Source organism: Drosophila takahashii, chromosome 2R, assembly GCF_030179915.1.
Source record: "Drosophila takahashii strain IR98-3 E-12201 chromosome 2R, DtakHiC1v2, whole genome shotgun sequence".
Classification (NCBI taxonomy): domain Eukaryota; kingdom Metazoa; phylum Arthropoda; class Insecta; order Diptera; family Drosophilidae; genus Drosophila; species Drosophila takahashii.
The window spans coordinates 11887343-11904462 of NC_091679.1; the positions used below are offsets into that span (position 1 = coordinate 11887343).

The window sequence follows — 17120 nt, forward strand, 5'->3', positions numbered from 1 at the left end:
GTTTAACATGTACAACTCAATTCCCAACGTGGATGTAAATAACAACCTCTTTCATATTGGTGATAAAGGTTTTATTATTCCCACCGGCTCCTATGAACTCAATGATATTTCTCAATTTATTTACAACAAGTTAAAGGATTATAATCTGGAAAATACAGTGAAAATTGTAAGCAATAATAATACACTTCAAGTGGAAATAATTAGCAGTAAAGAAGATATATACTTTAATAAGGAGAGGGCAATAGGTCATTTGTTTGGTTTTAAGCAAAGAGTGTTAAGGGCAAACCAAAATCACTTGTCCGATAATGCTGTCAACATTTTAAAAATTAATTCCATTCGTTTGGAATGTAATATTGTGAGTGGCTCTTACGTTGATAATATACCAAATCACGTATTACATGACTTTGCAATTTCGGTTCCACCGGGCTATAAAATGACTGTGACACCACACAATCTCATCTATTTACCTATTAACTGCAGAGAAATAAGTACTCTCTCAATACATATCGTTGATCAGAACGGAGATTTATTGAACTTGCGTGGTGAAAACGTATCAATTCGCGTACACATTCGTGCAATAGAATGATAATTTACAATAAAAGCATCGGTATACTTCATCAACCGCGCACCAGCAGTTGTAAAGCTAAAGGAACAGGATTAAATCGAAAGGGTCTTACATTAAAAAACAAATTGTTTTTAAAATCACTGGGCTTCAAAATTCAAATCTGATAATAATAATAATATAAAAGGGTTTAAAATGAATCTAATTTTAAATGTTCGTGAGAGACCGTTTTCAGATGAAAGTATTTCGAAAAAGGAATATCATACATATTCCTCATATCATCAATCATTTAAAGCAAATGATGAAATACGTATTTGTATTCAAAATCAGGACTTGTATGTACTCCCCCACGAAAGCTATCTTAATTTTTAAGGAGTTGTTAAGAGAGGAGCAGTCGATGGTACAAGCACCACTGATAATATCGATGTTACGTTTCGCAATAATGATGAAATTAGATATGAAATAAATGGATACGAAATTGATAGAACATGGTTTGTTTGCATGAGCAGCACTTAAAAATTATCTATCGGAAAGTCGTCAGGATAGTCGCAAACTTTTAAATGCTGGATGGAGTGGTAGAAATGATATTATTACAAAAGGTAATTTTAATTTCTCGCTACCCTTAAAAAATGTAATGGGGTTTGCTGAGGATTATAGAAAAGTTTTACTGAATTGTAAGCATGAACTTATACTTTTGCTGACAAAAAATCTGGACGATGTATATGTTAAAAACAAAGCAAACCATACATATGTTTTGGAAATGACTAATATTAGCTGGAAAATCCCTCATGTAACACCCAGTGATGCTGCAAAAATTAAAATGTACGATATAATAAAGAGTGGCGTAAATTTACCGATAGCTTTCCGTAGTTGGGATACATACATTAACCCAAAACTGATACAGGGCAATCAACACGTCTGGAATTTAAAAATAGGAAGTAATAGAGAACGACCGAGATTTGCCATTATAGCCTTCATGTTGTATGGAGAACTAATTACAAATAACACTGGTCGACAAAAAAAAGCCCAAGAATAAAAGCCACCAAACCTGAAAGGATTTTAGCTGTAGATAACTACCTCATACTTGGAAACTTTCCATCACGTCAAAGTTTTGAGAAATCCGTGGTCAAAGTTCCAAATTTTCGATTTTTTGGCACTTTTTGCGACTTAATAGTAAGAAAACCCTTCGTAGCCCAGAGCCACAATTTAGCGAAAAAGGTACTTTGAACCTTTAACTTCAAGATTGTCCAATCACAAAAATGGGCGACCTCTACTTCTTTAGCTACAATGGATTTTACTGAAGTACTTTTTGTCACTTTTTTTCATCTATAGTAGCCTGATATTTTTAATGTGTTGTATGTGTACGTGTCTCAGTTCAACAAAGAAAATATCAGGCTACTATAGATGAAAAAAAGTGACAAAAAGTACTTCTGTAAAATCCATTGCAGCTAAAAAAATAGAGGTCGCCCAGCTTTGTGATTGGACACTCTTGAAGATAAAGGTTCAAGGTACCACTTCCGCTAAATTGTGGCTCTGGGCTACGAAAGGTTTTCTTACTATTAAGCCGCAAAAAGTGACTAAAAATCGAAAATTTGGAACTTTGACCACGGATTTCTAAAAACTTCGACGTGATGGAAAGTTTCCAAGTATGAGGTAGTTTTCTACAGCTAAAATCCTTTCAGGTTTTGTAGCGTTTATTCTTGGGCCAAGAAAAAGTATTGATTTTGTCGACCTGTGTAATTTATCCAACCTGAAAGTCCACTTGAATTCAGAAACGTATCCATATAATGACTTAAATGTAAACTTTGAAAATGACAAATATGCTCACCTTTATGAGTTATTATTATTATAAGAGTTATTACAACCGCCCAGCAGAACCATTTTTATCACCGGCAGAATTTAAAAGTAAACCTATTATTGTAGTTGACCTTTCATATCAAAATGAAACAGTTAAATCGGGACCTATCGACGTGAGAATTTCAATCGATTTGAAAAAGGCAAACAATGAAAACACTCAAGCATATTTTCTCCTTATTCACGATCGTTTAGTTGAGTATAGTCCTTTAAGTGGGTTAGTTCAAAGAATTGTCTAACAATATATCAACCACATAAAATGAAGAAAGATCTAGTTGCAATTGATGTACAAGGATTTTTTGATAACAACGACAAGTTCATTCTAAAGGAAATTGGAGTTGTATTTAGGAATGAAAATAAGTTTAACAATAATTTCGTTATACAACCTCCATTTGATTTCACTCGTCTTAATAACAAGTCAGGGGCAGTCCATATATTACGTAATCACAATTTCGGCGATTTTTGAAACCCCCCCCCCCATGTAATCAATTCATCATAAAAAAAAAAAAAATTGCACTAGAGTAATCATTTGGTGGACCCCCCCCCCTAGATGATTACGTAATATATGAACAGCCCCTCACGAAAAACTGCTCTCTGGCTCACCAAAAACCATCATACAATTTTTTGGAACGATGGAATAAACAACTTCAAGCAAACAAGAAAATACATTAAACAAATCACTTCGGGAAAGGTGGTTTTATGCAAGGGAATTGAAAAGAAACGTTTTCTAGAAATCTTTCTCAGATCACCGCACATAAGAGATGTTGAGGAATTGGGTTGCCCACCATTAAACACCGTAAACATAAACCAATTCCTATTTTGCTCAATACATATTAAAAGCGGTATTTGTGCTCTGAATAATGCGCACAATATTTTAAATTTTTGCAATGGAACTATGGTCTAACACTTATACATATACAATGGATAACAGACAAAGTGGATTAATAAACCGAATTAATAATTTCACATCCCAATTTGGTGAGGAAATTTTTAAAGAAGATTTAAAATATCTCATTGATACGAGGAATATGTTCATGGATAAAGGAGAAGACGATCTTAACAAAACGGTACATGGTAATCATTTTACGTTTTGTAATAATGGATTCGGCGAAGATGCGTGTGCCTGCTTTTTCTATAAAAATCATCGAGACGGAGCCTTAAAACTAATGTCAACATATTTAGTGTATAAGAAAAGCCTGTTACAAATTTCCAAATAAACATGAGCTAAATTCATGACCTAAATTTAAATTAACATATTCTTTTGTTTGGGGGATGGGTGATTTTTTCTCAGTGGCAAGCAAAGGGATCCCCTTTTCAAGGGTGTTTGTGTCGCTTGCTCTCAACAACTTGATTTTCTGTCTGATCCCACCATCCCGTGATGTTATCCAGTATGATAATTAAGTGACCCCGTGCACGTTTGAAACGGCCACTGAGCAACTAAAAGGGTCGCTTGCTATCAACAACCTGTTGCCACTCTGATTACACATATTTGGCCCGTGAACAATTTTTTGTCCACCACTAAATTTATTTCCCTCGTATTTTCTGAATCTAAGCAAAGGACACCCGTCACACTTCAGTAATTTCTCCCCGATTAACTAGGATAACCCAGGGGGGTGCGAATTCCTGAATACAATTCCTAGATATAAGCAACTTATTATCCTAATTAACGATCACCCGTCACACCCCAGAAATATCTCCCCCGATTAATTAGAGTCCCGATTTCTGGACCGAATTTCAGGATTCCTGATTCCTGAATACAAATCCTAGATACAAAAGCTGGATATAACTATTGTGGACCCTAATTAACGATCACTCGTCACGCACCCATTAACTTTAATTACCCCCCACACCTGTCACATTGTCCTGATTTATTACCCTAATTAGCATAATTAATTACCTCCCCCTCCACTTTTGTATCCAGCCATACGATTCAGAACCCCCATATATATACTACTCGGCTCATATGTATTGAGCATTACGAGAGTAGTTCAATAAGTTTGTCGTTTTCACATTTACCATGCCTCCTAAAAAACGAAGTGGTAATAAATCTTCCTTTGTACAAGATGACGATGAATTGGAACTTCTTCAGCAGCGAGACATTCTTGTCACCAATATAACGCGAATTAAAGTATCAATCACTGAAGGAACTCTAGTAAGAGACCCACTACAGATAGAGTGTCGATTAGATGCAGTGTTGGGACATACCTAGATACTTTTACCTAGGTACGTACCTAGGTACAATTTATTGGTACCTTTTACCTTACCTAAGTATAAAAATAATTGAGTACCTTTTACCTTACCTAGGTACAAGTTTTTATATACCTTTGGAATTATTAAGGTACTTATATAGGTATTAAACATTGCTCTGATAAACTAGCCACATCTGACTGCTACACTGAAATAAGCTAAATCCACCACATCTACACGTCATTGTATCGTTTCGTTTCGAAATTGTAATAGGCGGAACGGAGCATTAAAAGTCATTGGAAATTAGCCGTTCTCATGTTTGTTTTGTAAAGTTACCTTTGCATTGCAATTTTCTGAAATGCACAAAACAATTTGACTTTGCGCGACAGACATGGCGGAAAAAAAACTTTAAACGAGAAAGTGTTGCCAACAATTCGATGATAAATCGACAGGAAATCTGCACACACAGCCTATGCCTTTTTTTTATGTGTGAGATATGTACATATACACATTACTTACATATGTACATATTTGAGAATGAAAACTAATCGCGGTTACCCGTTACTCGTAGAGTAAAAGGGTATATTGTATTCGTGCAAAAGTATGTTATGTAGCGTTTCCGACCCCATAAAGTATATATATTCTTGATCAGGTCTTGTCAGGATTGTCTGTCTGTCTGTCTGTCTGTCTGTCTGTCTGTCTGTCTGTCTGTCTGTCTGTCTGTCTGTCTGTCTGTCTGTCTGTCTGTCTGGCTGTCTGTCTGTCTGTCTGTCTGTCTGTCTGTCTGTCTGTCTGTCTGTCTGTCTGTCTGTCTGTCTGTCTGTCTGTCTGTCTGTCTGTCTGTCTGTCTGTCTGTCTGTCTGTCTGTCTGTCTGTCTGTCTGTCTGTCTGTCTGTCTGTCTGTCTGTCTGTCTGTCTGTCTGTCTGTCTGTCTGTCTGTCTGTCTGTCTGTCTGTCTGTCTGTCTGTCTGTCTGTCTGTCTGTCTGTCTGTCTGTCTGTCTGTCTGTCTGTCTGTCTGTCTGTCTGTCTGTCTGTCTGTCTGTCTGTCTGTCTGTCTGTCTGTCTGTCTGTCTGTCTGTCTGTCTGTCTGTCTGTCTGTCTGTCTGTCTGTCTGTCTGTCTGTCTGTCTGTCTGTCTGTCTGTCTGTCTGTCTGTCTGTCTGTCTGTCTGTCTGTCTGTCTGTCTGTCTGTCTGTCTGTCTGTCTGTCTGTCTGTCTGTCTGTCTGTCTGTCTGTCTGTCTGTCTGTCTGTCTGTCTGTCTGTCTGTCTGTCTGTCTGTCTGTCTGTCTGTCTGTCTGTCTGTCTGTCTGTCTGTCTGTCTGTCTGTCTGTCTGTCTGTCTGTCTGTCTGTCTGTCTGTCTGTCTGTCTGTCTGTCTGTCTGTCTGTCTGTCTGTCTGTCTGTCTGTCTGTCTGTCTGTCTGTCTGTCTGTCTGTCTGTCTGTCTGTCTGTCTGTCTGTCTGTCTGTCTGTCTGTCTGTCTGTCTGTCTGTCTGTCTGTCTGTCTGTCTGTCTGTCTGTCTGTCTGTCTGTCTGTCTGTCTGTCTGTCTGTCTGTCTGTCTGTCTGTCTGTCTGTCTGTCTGTCTGTCTGTCTGTCTGTCTGTCTGTCTGTCTGTCTGTCTGTCTGTCTGTCTGTCTGTCTGTCTGTCTGTCTGTCTGTCTGTCTGTCTGTCTGTCTGTCTGTCTGTCTGTCTGTCTGTCTGTCTGTCTGTCTGTCTGTCTGTCTGTCTGTCTGTCTGTCTGTCTGTCTGTCTGTCTGTCTGTCTGTCTGTCTGTCTGTCTGTCTGTCTGTCTGTCTGTCTGTCTGTCTGTCTGTCTGTCTGTCTGTCTGTCTGTCTGTCTGTCTGTCTGTCTGTCTGTCTGTCTGTCTGTCTGCCTGACTGCCTGTCTGTCTGTCTGTCTGTCTGTCTGTCTGTCTGTCTGTCTGTCTGTCTCTCTGTCTTTCTCTCTGTCTGTCTCGCTGGCTGTCTGTCTGGCTGTCTGTCTGTCTGTCTGTCTGTCTGTCTGTCTGTCTGTCTGTCTGTCTGTCTGTCTGTCTGTCTGTCTGTCTGTCTGTCTGTCTGTCCGTATGAACGCTGAGATCTCGGAAACTATAAAAGCTAGAAGATTGGCATTTTGCATGAATATTCTAGGAGCTCCTACGCAACGCAAGTTTGTTTCAAAAAGGTGCCACGCCCCCTCTAACGCCCACAAGCCCCCTTTAACGCCCACAGTTTTGAAGCTATTATGAAAATAGTAACTGATATGTATTCGCTTCGTCAATACCTATCGGTTGGCCAAGTAAATTGCCACGCCCACTCTAACGCCCACAAACCCAATAAACGCTTAAACCTGGCCAGCGTCTACATTTCCGCCTTTCATGACCAGTAGTAACACTATCTGGCGGTAGATGGCGCAATACAATATACACTAGCGCCATCTAGGATATGGCATTGGAAAAATATGCCTTTTTTTCTGCGGTCACTCTAATTCACGTTATGTTAATGCAAATTTTAAATTATTTGAAATGGGGCGCGCATTTTGTCTCTTTTTGCTCGTATACGTTTTTCACAAGTGCATTCACCTGCGCTAGAGAGAGACGGAAGATGTGCTAGGCAGAATTGAAAGTTCTAGAAAGCCTCTTCTAGAAAGAGATCACTGGGTGAAAATCGAGCAATTATTCATGCCGCGTGTTTTAAAAATATATCAACTATCAAACGTAGAGAAATTCAATCATTTGCTTGGTAAAGGCATTCCAGGTAACGGATAGTAATTATACAAAGGCTCTCCATGCGTTAAAACGTGTATATGGGCACTTCCAAAATGTCGCTCGGGACATTTGCACACCTTTAAAGTTGAAAAAAAATTGTAAAACAATGGATTTTAATTTTAATTGTGGGCTTTTCTTTTCACTCTTCCCAAGCTCTATTTTTGGTAAAAATCTTAATTTTGTACCACTTTTAGTTTTTAAGATATCGGTAAAAAACTTCCGTATTCGCTCGGGACAAAAATAGAAGTGGATTTCGGGGAAGTTCATACAACACCAGAAATTAGCAAATTCTGATGGAATATTTGAATGCGATTTTTTTTAGAATGTTGTTCAAACATGTCGCTGTGAAATGCTTTTGGTTTTAATCAAAAATTCTTTGCCGTTTTTTTTTTATGCAGTTTCAACCACATTCGCTCGGGACATGTCGCTCGGGACATTTTTTCCGACTGTTTTGTAAAGCGGATTTCTTTAGCTCTATCTCTCAATTGCTGGATGTTTTGCTTTTAACTTAATAGTTTAGCATGTGAATGAAGCATTCAGTACAGAAAAATCACATATTAGCATTCCTATAGGATAAATTTACAACAGAAGACAGGTCCAAAAAATAACAAAAAAATAGCCAAAAACTGATTTTTGCGTATATTGGTGGGGTTTGTCATAAAAATAATCAAACTATACTCCAAATTTGTAGTTAAGCTCAGTATCCAACTAATTAGAAACTAATATCGGGGCAAAATCATGTGGAAATATGTTTTATTCAAGTTTCAAGGTTTTTGGCTTGGTGGACTTTTTTTTGGAAGTGCCCATATGATAATGAGTGCCTAATATTTTTTGAAGGTGTTTCAAGGCTATTTGATTTATCTTGCATTCTTTGACTTGCTAGCTGAAGGCCACATAAAGGGAGCCAGTGATAAGCTGTCATTGCAGAACACTGTGTTTGGGTGGGTTGTATCAGGTCGATATAAATCCCTGACTAGTCACCAAAAAGTCACCACGCTCCAAGAGCAATCCCTCGATGTCAGTGTGCAGAAGTTCTGCGAGCTTGAGGAAATTCCTAATGTCGCATCAACAAAACGATATACCCCAGAACAACAGCTATGCGAGAAATTATTCAATCAAACCGTTACAAGATTACCCTCGGGTCGGCTAAGAGTTTCTTTACCCTTCAAAGCTTGGCAATTCCTTCGAAACTGCCAAACGAAGATTCTTCTCTTTAGATTCTTCTCACTAGCCGACAGTGGTATTCCCAATGAACCACACTATTTTATACCGCACCAGTGTGTACTGAGACCGCAAAGTTTGGCAACGAAATTACGCGTTGTTTTTGACGCATCGTGTAAGTCGTCAACCCAGCTATCTTTAAATGATTTGCTTATGGCTGGGCCAACAATTCAATCATCTTTCTTCTCTCTTGCATATGCAATATCTGCAGACATAACAAAAATGTACCGGCAATTCGAGATTGATGAGAGTCAGCGTCAATACCAGATGATCGTATGGAGAGAAAGTCCAACAGAACCTGTGCAAGCATATAGACTAAATACGATTACAATATTCCTGTCTGTCTGTCCGTTACAAGATTACCCTCGGGTCGGCTAAGAGTTTCTTTACCCTTCAAAGCTTGGCAATTCCTTCGAAACTGCCAAACGAAGATTCTTCTCTTTAGATTCTTCTCACTAGCCGACAGTGGTATTCCCAATGAACCACACTATTTTATACCGCACCAGTGTGTACTGAGACCGCAAAGTTTGGCAACGAAATTACGCGTTGTTTTTGACGCATCGTGTAAGTCGTCAACCCAGCTATCTTTAAATGATTTGCTTATGGCTGGGCCAACAATTCAATCATCTTTCTTCTCTCTTGCATATGCAATATCTGCAGACATAACAAAAATGTACCGGCAATTCGAGATTGATGAGAGTCAGCGTCAATACCAGATGATCGTATGGAGAGAAAGTCCAACAGAACCTGTGCAAGCATATAGACTAAATACGATTACAATATTCCTGTCTGTCTGTCTGTCTGTCTGTCTGTCTGTCTGTCTGTCTGTCTGTCTGTCTGTCTGTCTGTCTGTCTGTCTGTCTGTCTGTCTGTCTGTCTGTCTGTCTGTCTGTCTGTCTGTCTGTCTGTCTGTCTGTCTGTCTGTCTGTCTGTCTGTCTGTCTGTCTGTCTGTCTGTCTGTCTGTCTGTCTGTCTGTCTGTCTGTCTGTCTGTCTGTCTGTCTGTCTGTCTGTCTGTCTGTCTGTCTGTCTGTCTGTCTGTCTGTCTGTCTGTCTGTCTGTCTGTCTGTCTGTCTGTCTGTCTGTCTGTCTGTCTGTCTGTCTGTCTGTCTGTCTGTCTGTCTGTCTGTCTGTCTGTCTGTCTGTCTGTCTGTCTGTCTGTCTGTCTGTCTGTCTGTCTGTCTGTCTGTCTGTCTGTCTGTCTGTCTGTCTGTCTGTCTGTCTGTCTGTCTGTCTGTCTGTCTGTCTGTCTGTCTGTCTGTCTGTCTGTCTGTCTGTCTGTCTGTCTGTCTGTCTGTCTGTCTGTCTGTCTGTCTGTCTGTCTGTCTGTCTGTCTGTCTGTCTGTCTGTCTGTCTGTCTGTCTGTCTGTCTGTCTGTCTGTCTGTCTGTCTGTCTGTCTGTCTGTCTGTCTGTCTGTCTGTCTGTCTGTCTGTCTGTCTGTCTGTCTGTCTGTCTGTCTGTCTGTCTGTCTGTCTGTCTGTCTGTCTGTCTGTCTGTCTGTCTGTCTGTCTGTCTGTCTGTCTGTCTGTCTGTCTGTCTGTCTGTCTGTCTGTCTGTCTGTCTGTCTGTCTGTCTGTCTGTCTGTCTGTCTGTCTGTCTGTCTGTCTGTCTGTCTGTCTGTCTGTCTGTCTGTCTGTCTGTCTGTCTGTCTGTCTGTCTGTCTGTCTGTCTGTCTGTCTGTCTGTCTGTCTGTCTGTCTGTCTGTCTGTCTGTCTGTCTGTCTGTCTGTCTGTCTGTCTGTCTGTCTGTCTGTCTGTCTGTCTGTCTGTCTGTCTGTCTGTCTGTCTGTCTGTCTGTCTGTCTGTCTGTCTGTCTGTCTGTCTGTCTGTCTGTCTGTCTGTCTGTCTGTCTGTCTGTCTGTCTGTCTGTCTGTCTGTCTGTCTGTCTGTCTGTCTGTCTGTCTGTCTGTCTGTCTGTCTGTCTGTCTGTCTGTCTGTCTGTCTGTCTGTCTGTCTGTCTGTCTGTCTGTCTGTCTGTCTGTCTGTCTGTCTGTCTGTCTGTCTGTCTGTCTGTCTGTCTGTCTGTCTGTCTGTCTGTCTGTCTGTCTGTCTGTCTGTCTGTCTGTCTGTCTGTCTGTCTGTCTGTCTGTCTGTCTGTCTGTCTGTCTGTCTGTCTGTCTGTCTGTCTGTCTGTCTGTCTGTCTGTCTGTCTGTCTGTCTGTCTGTCTGTCTGTCTGTCTGTCTGTCTGTCTGTCTGTCTGTCTGTCTGTCTGTCTGTCTGTCTGTCTGTCTGTCTGTCTGTCTGTCTGTCTGTCTGTCTGTCTGTCTGTCTGTCTGTCTGTCTGTCTGTCTGTCTGTCTGTCTGTCTGTCTGTCTGTCTGTCTGTCTGTCTGTCTGTCTGTCTGTCTGTCTGTCTGTCTGTCTGTCTGTCTGTCTGTCTGTCTGTCTGTCTGTCTGTCTGTCTGTCTGTCTGTCTGTCTGTCTGTCTGTCTGTCTGTCTGTCTGTCTGTCTGTCTGTCTGTCTGTCTGTCTGTCTGTCTGTCTGTCTGTCTGTCTGTCTGTCTGTCTGTCTGTCTGTCTGTCTGTCTGTCTGTCTGTCTGTCTGTCTGTCTGTCTGTCTGTCTGTCTGTCTGTCTGTCTGTCTGTCCGTATGAACGCTGAGATCTCGGAAACTATAAAAGCTAGAAGATTGGCATTTTGCATGAATATTCTAGGAGCTCCTACGCAACGCAAGTTTGTTTCAAAAAGGTGCCACGCCCCCTCTAACGCCCACAAGCCCCCTTTAACGCCCACAGTTTTGAAGCTATTATGAAAATAGTAACTGATATGTATTCGCTTCGTCAATACCTATCGGTTGGCCAAGTAAATTGCCACGCCCACTCTAACGCCCACAAACCCAATAAACGCTTAAACCTGGCCAGCGTCTACATTTCCGCCTTTCATGACCAGTAGTAACACTATCTGGCGGTAGATGGCGCAATACAATATACACTAGCGCCATCTAGGATATGGCATTGGAAAAAATATGCCTTTTTTTCTGCGGTCACTCTAATTCACGTTATGTTAATGCAAATTTTAAATTATTTGAAATGGGGCGCGCATTTTGTCTCTTTTTGCTCGTATACGTTTTTCACAAGTGCATTCACCTGCGCTAGAGAGAGACGGAAGATGTGCTAGGCAGAATTGAAAGTTCTAGAAAGCCTCTTCTAGAAAGAGATCACTGGGTGAAAATCGAGCAATTATTCATGCCGCGTGTTTTAAAAATATATACACAAAATTATTTAAGCTTATATTTATAAATAATTGGATTTAACTCAACAACTTTAGAGGGTTCATCCAAGCAGTTACACGGACTACGAGGCCATGAACGCTAAGAAAGCTAAGACAAATATGGAACTTTGTAAGAAAAATTAAAAATCGTTTTTCGGTTCCTTGAGCTCAGCTTTTATAAAAAATAAAAAAACAATATATTTATCTTTTACCTTTACCTAGGTACTGGGATATTGAAGTACCTTTACCTTACCTAGGTATTTATTTTTGCCCAATACCTTTTACCTTACCTAGGTAAAAAAACACAGTACCTTTCCCAACACTGATTAGATGTGCTTAACGCTTACGTGGAAAGGGCATTTAATATACAGTGGTCATTAGACAAAATTAATCCGGAGTTGGCATCCAGTGAAGAGCTGGAAGATTTATGTGTTACTACTCGGGCTCTTCTTCAATCTCTTAGAAGCTCACATCAACCACAAGATTTAAAAGACAACACACTAAATACAACTGGTGGACATCATAGACAGCTACCGCAAATGAAGCTGCCAAAATTTAGTGGAGTTTATACTCAGTGCAAAAACTTTATTGGGCAGTTCGAAACTCTTGTGCATGATGATGATCAACTATCAAACGTAGAGAAATTCAATCATTTGCTTGGTAAAGGCATTCCAGGTAACGGATAGTAATTATACAAAGGCTCTCCATGCGTTAAAACGTGTATATGGGCACTTCCAAAATGTCGCTCGGGACATTTGCACACCTTTAAAGTTGAAAAAAAATTGTAAAACAATGGATTTTAATTTTAATTGTGGGCTTTTCTTTTCACTCTTCCCAAGCTCTATTTTTGGTAAAAATCTTAATTTTGTACCACTTTTAGTTTTTAAGATATCGGTAAAAAACTTCCGTATTCGCTCGGGACAAAAATAGAAGTGGATTTCGGGGAAGTTCATACAACACCAGAAATTAGCAAATTCTGATGGAATATTTGAATGCGATTTTTTTTAGAATGTTGTTCAAACATGTCGCTGTGAAATGCTTTTGGTTTTAATCAAAAATTCTTTGCCGTTTTTTTTTTATGCAGTTTCAACCACATTCGCTCGGGACATGTCGCTCGGGACATTTTTTCCGACTGTTTTGTAAAGCGGATTTCTTTAGCTCTATCTCTCAATTGCTGGATGTTTTGCTTTTAACTTAATAGTTTAGCATGTGAATGAAGCATTCAGTACAGAAAAATCACATATTAGCATTCCTATAGGATAAATTTACAACAGAAGACAGGTCCAAAAAATAACAAAAAAATAGCCAAAAACTGATTTTTGCGTATATTGGTGGGGTTTGTCATAAAAATAATCAAACTATACTCCAAATTTGTAGTTAAGCTCAGTATCCAACTAATTAGAAACTAATATCGGGGCAAAATCATGTGGAAATATGTTTTATTCAAGTTTCAAGGTTTTTGGCTTGGTGGACTTTTTTTTGGAAGTGCCCATATGATAATGAGTGCCTAATATTTTTTGAAGGTGTTTCAAGGCTATTTGATTTATCTTGCATTCTTTGACTTGCTAGCTGAAGGCCACATAAAGGGAGCCAGTGATAAGCTGTCATTGCAGAACACTGTGTTTGGGTGGGTTGTATCAGGTCGATATAAATCCCTGACTAGTCACCAAAAAGTCACCACGCTCCAAGAGCAATCCCTCGATGTCAGTGTGCAGAAGTTCTGCGAGCTTGAGGAAATTCCTAATGTCGCATCAACAAAACGATATACCCCAGAACAACAGCTTTGCCAGAAATTATTCAATCAAACCGTTACAAGATTACCCTCGGGTCGGCTAAGAGTTTCTTTACCCTTCAAATCGAGCCCTGCGAGCTTGGGCAATTCCTTCGAAACTGCCAAACGAAGATTCTTCTCTTTAGAGCGAAGGATTCAAAAACAACCTTAGGTCCAAGCTTTGTACGTTGCATTCATGAAGGAGTATTTAGCCTTAGGGCACATGTCACTAGCCGACAGTGGTATTCCCAATGAACCACACTATTTTATACCGCACCAGTGTGTACTGAGACCGCAAAGTTTGGCAACGAAATTACGCGTTGTTTTTGACGCATCGTGTAAGTCGTCAACCCAGCTATCTTTAAATGATTTGCTTATGGTTGGGCCAACAATTCAATCATCTTTCTTCTCTCTTGCATATGCAATATCTGCAGACATAACAAAAATGTACCGGCAATTCGAGATTGATGAGAGTCAGCGTCAATACCAGATGATCGTATGGAGAGAAAGTCCAACAGAACCTGTGCAAGCATATAGACTAAATACGATTACAATATTCCTATGGGAGCCTTAAGATATAGTGGTCCGATCCGGCTCGCTCCGACATATGTACTACCTGCAATAGAAAGAAGACTTTCGGGAAAGTTTCATCGCGATAGCTTCAGTGTTGGGACATACCTAGATACTTTTACCTAGGTACGTACCTAGGTACAATTTAGTGGTACCTTTTACCTTACCTAGGTATACAAATAATTGAGTACCTTTTACCTTACCTAGCTACATATTTTTATATACCTTTGGAATTATTAAGGTACTTACATAGGTATTAAACATTGCTCTGATTTAAAATAGCCAAATCTGAATGCGACACTGAAATAAGCTAAATCCACCACATCTACACGTCATTGCATTGTTTCGTTTCGAAACTGTAATAGTCGGAACATATTTGAGAATGAAAACTAATCGCAGTTTTATTTTACATAGTTTTGTGCACGTATGTATGTTCCCATCACTACATCAATTTATTTATGAAACCAAAGTTTATTTGGCGCGCAAAAATGCCGTACGTACGTAACATATGCACAATATATAGTCAATGTTTCTATATACGGAATTTTTGCGCGCCAAATATGTACATGAGGGTTTCATAAATACATTAATGAAGTGATACGTGCATACAATTATTCATGCCGCGTGTTTTCAAAATATATACACAAAATTATAACATTTAAATTTAAATGAAATGAAAAGACGACTAAAAACGGAAAACTAGTCTTATTTTAAGTTTAAATGATTACATTGAATAAAACAAAAAAATTATAAAAAATAAAAAAACAATATATTTACCTTTTACCTTTACCTAGGTACTGGGAAATTGAAGTACCTTTACCTTACCTAGGTATTTATTTTTGCCCAATGCCTTTTACCTTACCTAGGTAAAAAAACACAGTACCTTTCCCAACACTGGATAGCTTTAAAACTGAGAGACTAGTTCGCATAGAAACGGACAGACGGACAGACAGACAGACAGACAGACAGACAGACGGACATGGCTAGATAGACTTGGCTATTGGTGCTGATCAAGAATATATATACTTTATGTCAAGGGTGCTCAAAACTGCCTTATAGCAGTGCAGTTACAAACACCATTAAAAGAAAAACACACGCATGCACAGTCACACACAGTCATGAAAAAGACAACAACACTTTGCATTGTGAGTTGAGGAGAAAAAAAAAGTTCAATGGAATTTGTTGTTGGCTTGGCTCGCTCTTATTTATTTCGGACAGCGACAAAGAGGACTCGGGGTGTGCATAGGCAAGCATTGCGAGTGCACTGCCGTATGTTTAGTGATATTACAAAAACAATTGTGCTCGTGTGCCATAGGACTGAGCACCCCTGCTTTATGTGGTCGTTAACGTCTCCTTCACTGCGTTGCAAACATCTGACTGAAATTATAATACCCTCTTTCTTTATACCTAGCTTTCTTTCTTGTTATTACCAAAATCGTGTTAATTTGCTTAACTATTCGTAGAACATCTTCACAGGCCCAACCATCAATCAGGCCCACGCATACTTGTCGGTTTACTTCAGCAACAAATCTGGCTCGTCAACGCACGTCAGTTATGCAACACGATCGTCAGGCAATGTACGCATAGCTTCAGATATAAACCTCGATTACTGTCACAAGTCATGGGAAATCTACCCGCTGATAGATTAAACGGACAATTTCCATTTGAAGTCAGTGTTCTTCTGTGGTCCAATTAGGGTTTCGCAAAAGTTGCGCGGCAAGCCACCTGTGAAAATGTATATTGCAGTCTTTGTGTGTTTTATCACCAAGGCTGTGCACTTGGACGTTCTCACAGATTTGACTTCTAACTCTTTCATTATGTGTCTCTCCAGATTCATAGGACGACGAGGGCCTGTTGCTCGGCTATACAGCGACAATGCAACGAATTTTGTCGGAGCAGCTCGCGAACTTCAAGATCTTGTCAAGGCTTTCAGAGCTCGTCTTCATTCCCCCTCGAGCCCACCACTTCGGTGGCTTGTGGGAAGCAGCAGTGAAGGTCGCCAAGCATCTTCTCATTCGGGCCATCGGCTGCGCTTTGTTGAGCAAGGACGAGCTCGACACAATCGTCGTGGAAGTGGAAGCTATACTGAACACCAGGCCAATAGTAGCCGTCACCACCAATCCGAACGACATTCAAGCCATAACCCCAGCAAATATACTAGCTGGTCGAACGCTAGGTGCGCTGCCACCCGTGTCCGTGCAACGCGTCAACGACGACAAACTCTCTTACTTGAGCAGATGGCGGCTCGTGTCCGCCATCAAGGAGCGCTTTTGTACCAGCTGGTTGAGAGAGTACCTTCTCAGCCTTCAACAGAAGCAGAAGTGGACCAAGGATCAGCACAACCTCGTGGAAGGCACCATCGTATTAATTCACGAGGACAACATTCCGTCGCAAGCGTGGATGCTAGGCGTCGTCACTAAAGTATTTCCAGGATCGGATGGAAAGGTTCGAGTGGCAGAGGTCAAAACGAAAAGCAATTATGTCAAACGAGCCATTCATCGACTAGCTCCGCTCCCTATTAACTGATTCGAAGTCTGGAGACGTTCAATGTGGGCGGTGTTAAGTCATTTCGCGGTATTAGATAAACATTAGATTAAATCATGATATGAATAAAATTGTAAGCAATGAAGTAAAAGAATGTAAACACATAATGTTATGATCAGAATTTATGTTAAGCTCTCCTTTCTTGTATTTGTACATGCAGCCGCTGAGCTCGGCAAAGCTCCATGCATATGAGAAGTTCATTAAAGCCAATGAAGGCAGTTGAAATTTTATACTCTACAGATCCACACCGTGTCCCTCATTTTCGTGGCTGTTTCCTGACGGAGACAGATTAATAATAGTTGTTAATTTATGACTATTCAAGTACTATTGACTTTAAAAAGTGTCTCAACTTACAGACCTCTTTTTCAAAATGTCGTTTTTTGGGACTTTTCAAAAAAAATAATTTTTCAGTTTTCCCTAAAGAAAACAAATATTTATTTTTCTTTTTTATTA

At 40.0% G+C, this 17120-nt stretch overlaps 1 protein-coding gene across 4 annotated transcripts in view; it reads left to right on the plus strand.

Moving 5' to 3' along the window:
* The window catches only part of LOC138912397 (uncharacterized), a 68690-nt gene extending 51891 nt beyond the window's left edge, over positions 1-16799 (plus strand). The window contains exons 2-3 of one of the 4 annotated variants that reach the window (XM_070213175.1): positions 15587-15874; positions 15955-16799. In XM_070213175.1, the coding sequence (XP_070069276.1) occupies positions 15999-16649 (651 nt within the window). In that variant the 5' untranslated portion in view covers positions 15587-15874; positions 15955-15998 and the 3' untranslated portion in view covers positions 16650-16799. The remainder of the gene's footprint in view (positions 1-15586; positions 15875-15954) is intronic. The other 3 variants (XM_070213174.1, XM_070213176.1, XM_070213177.1) reach the window with 3 other exon arrangements.
* The last annotated feature ends 321 nt before the right edge of the window (positions 16800-17120 follow it).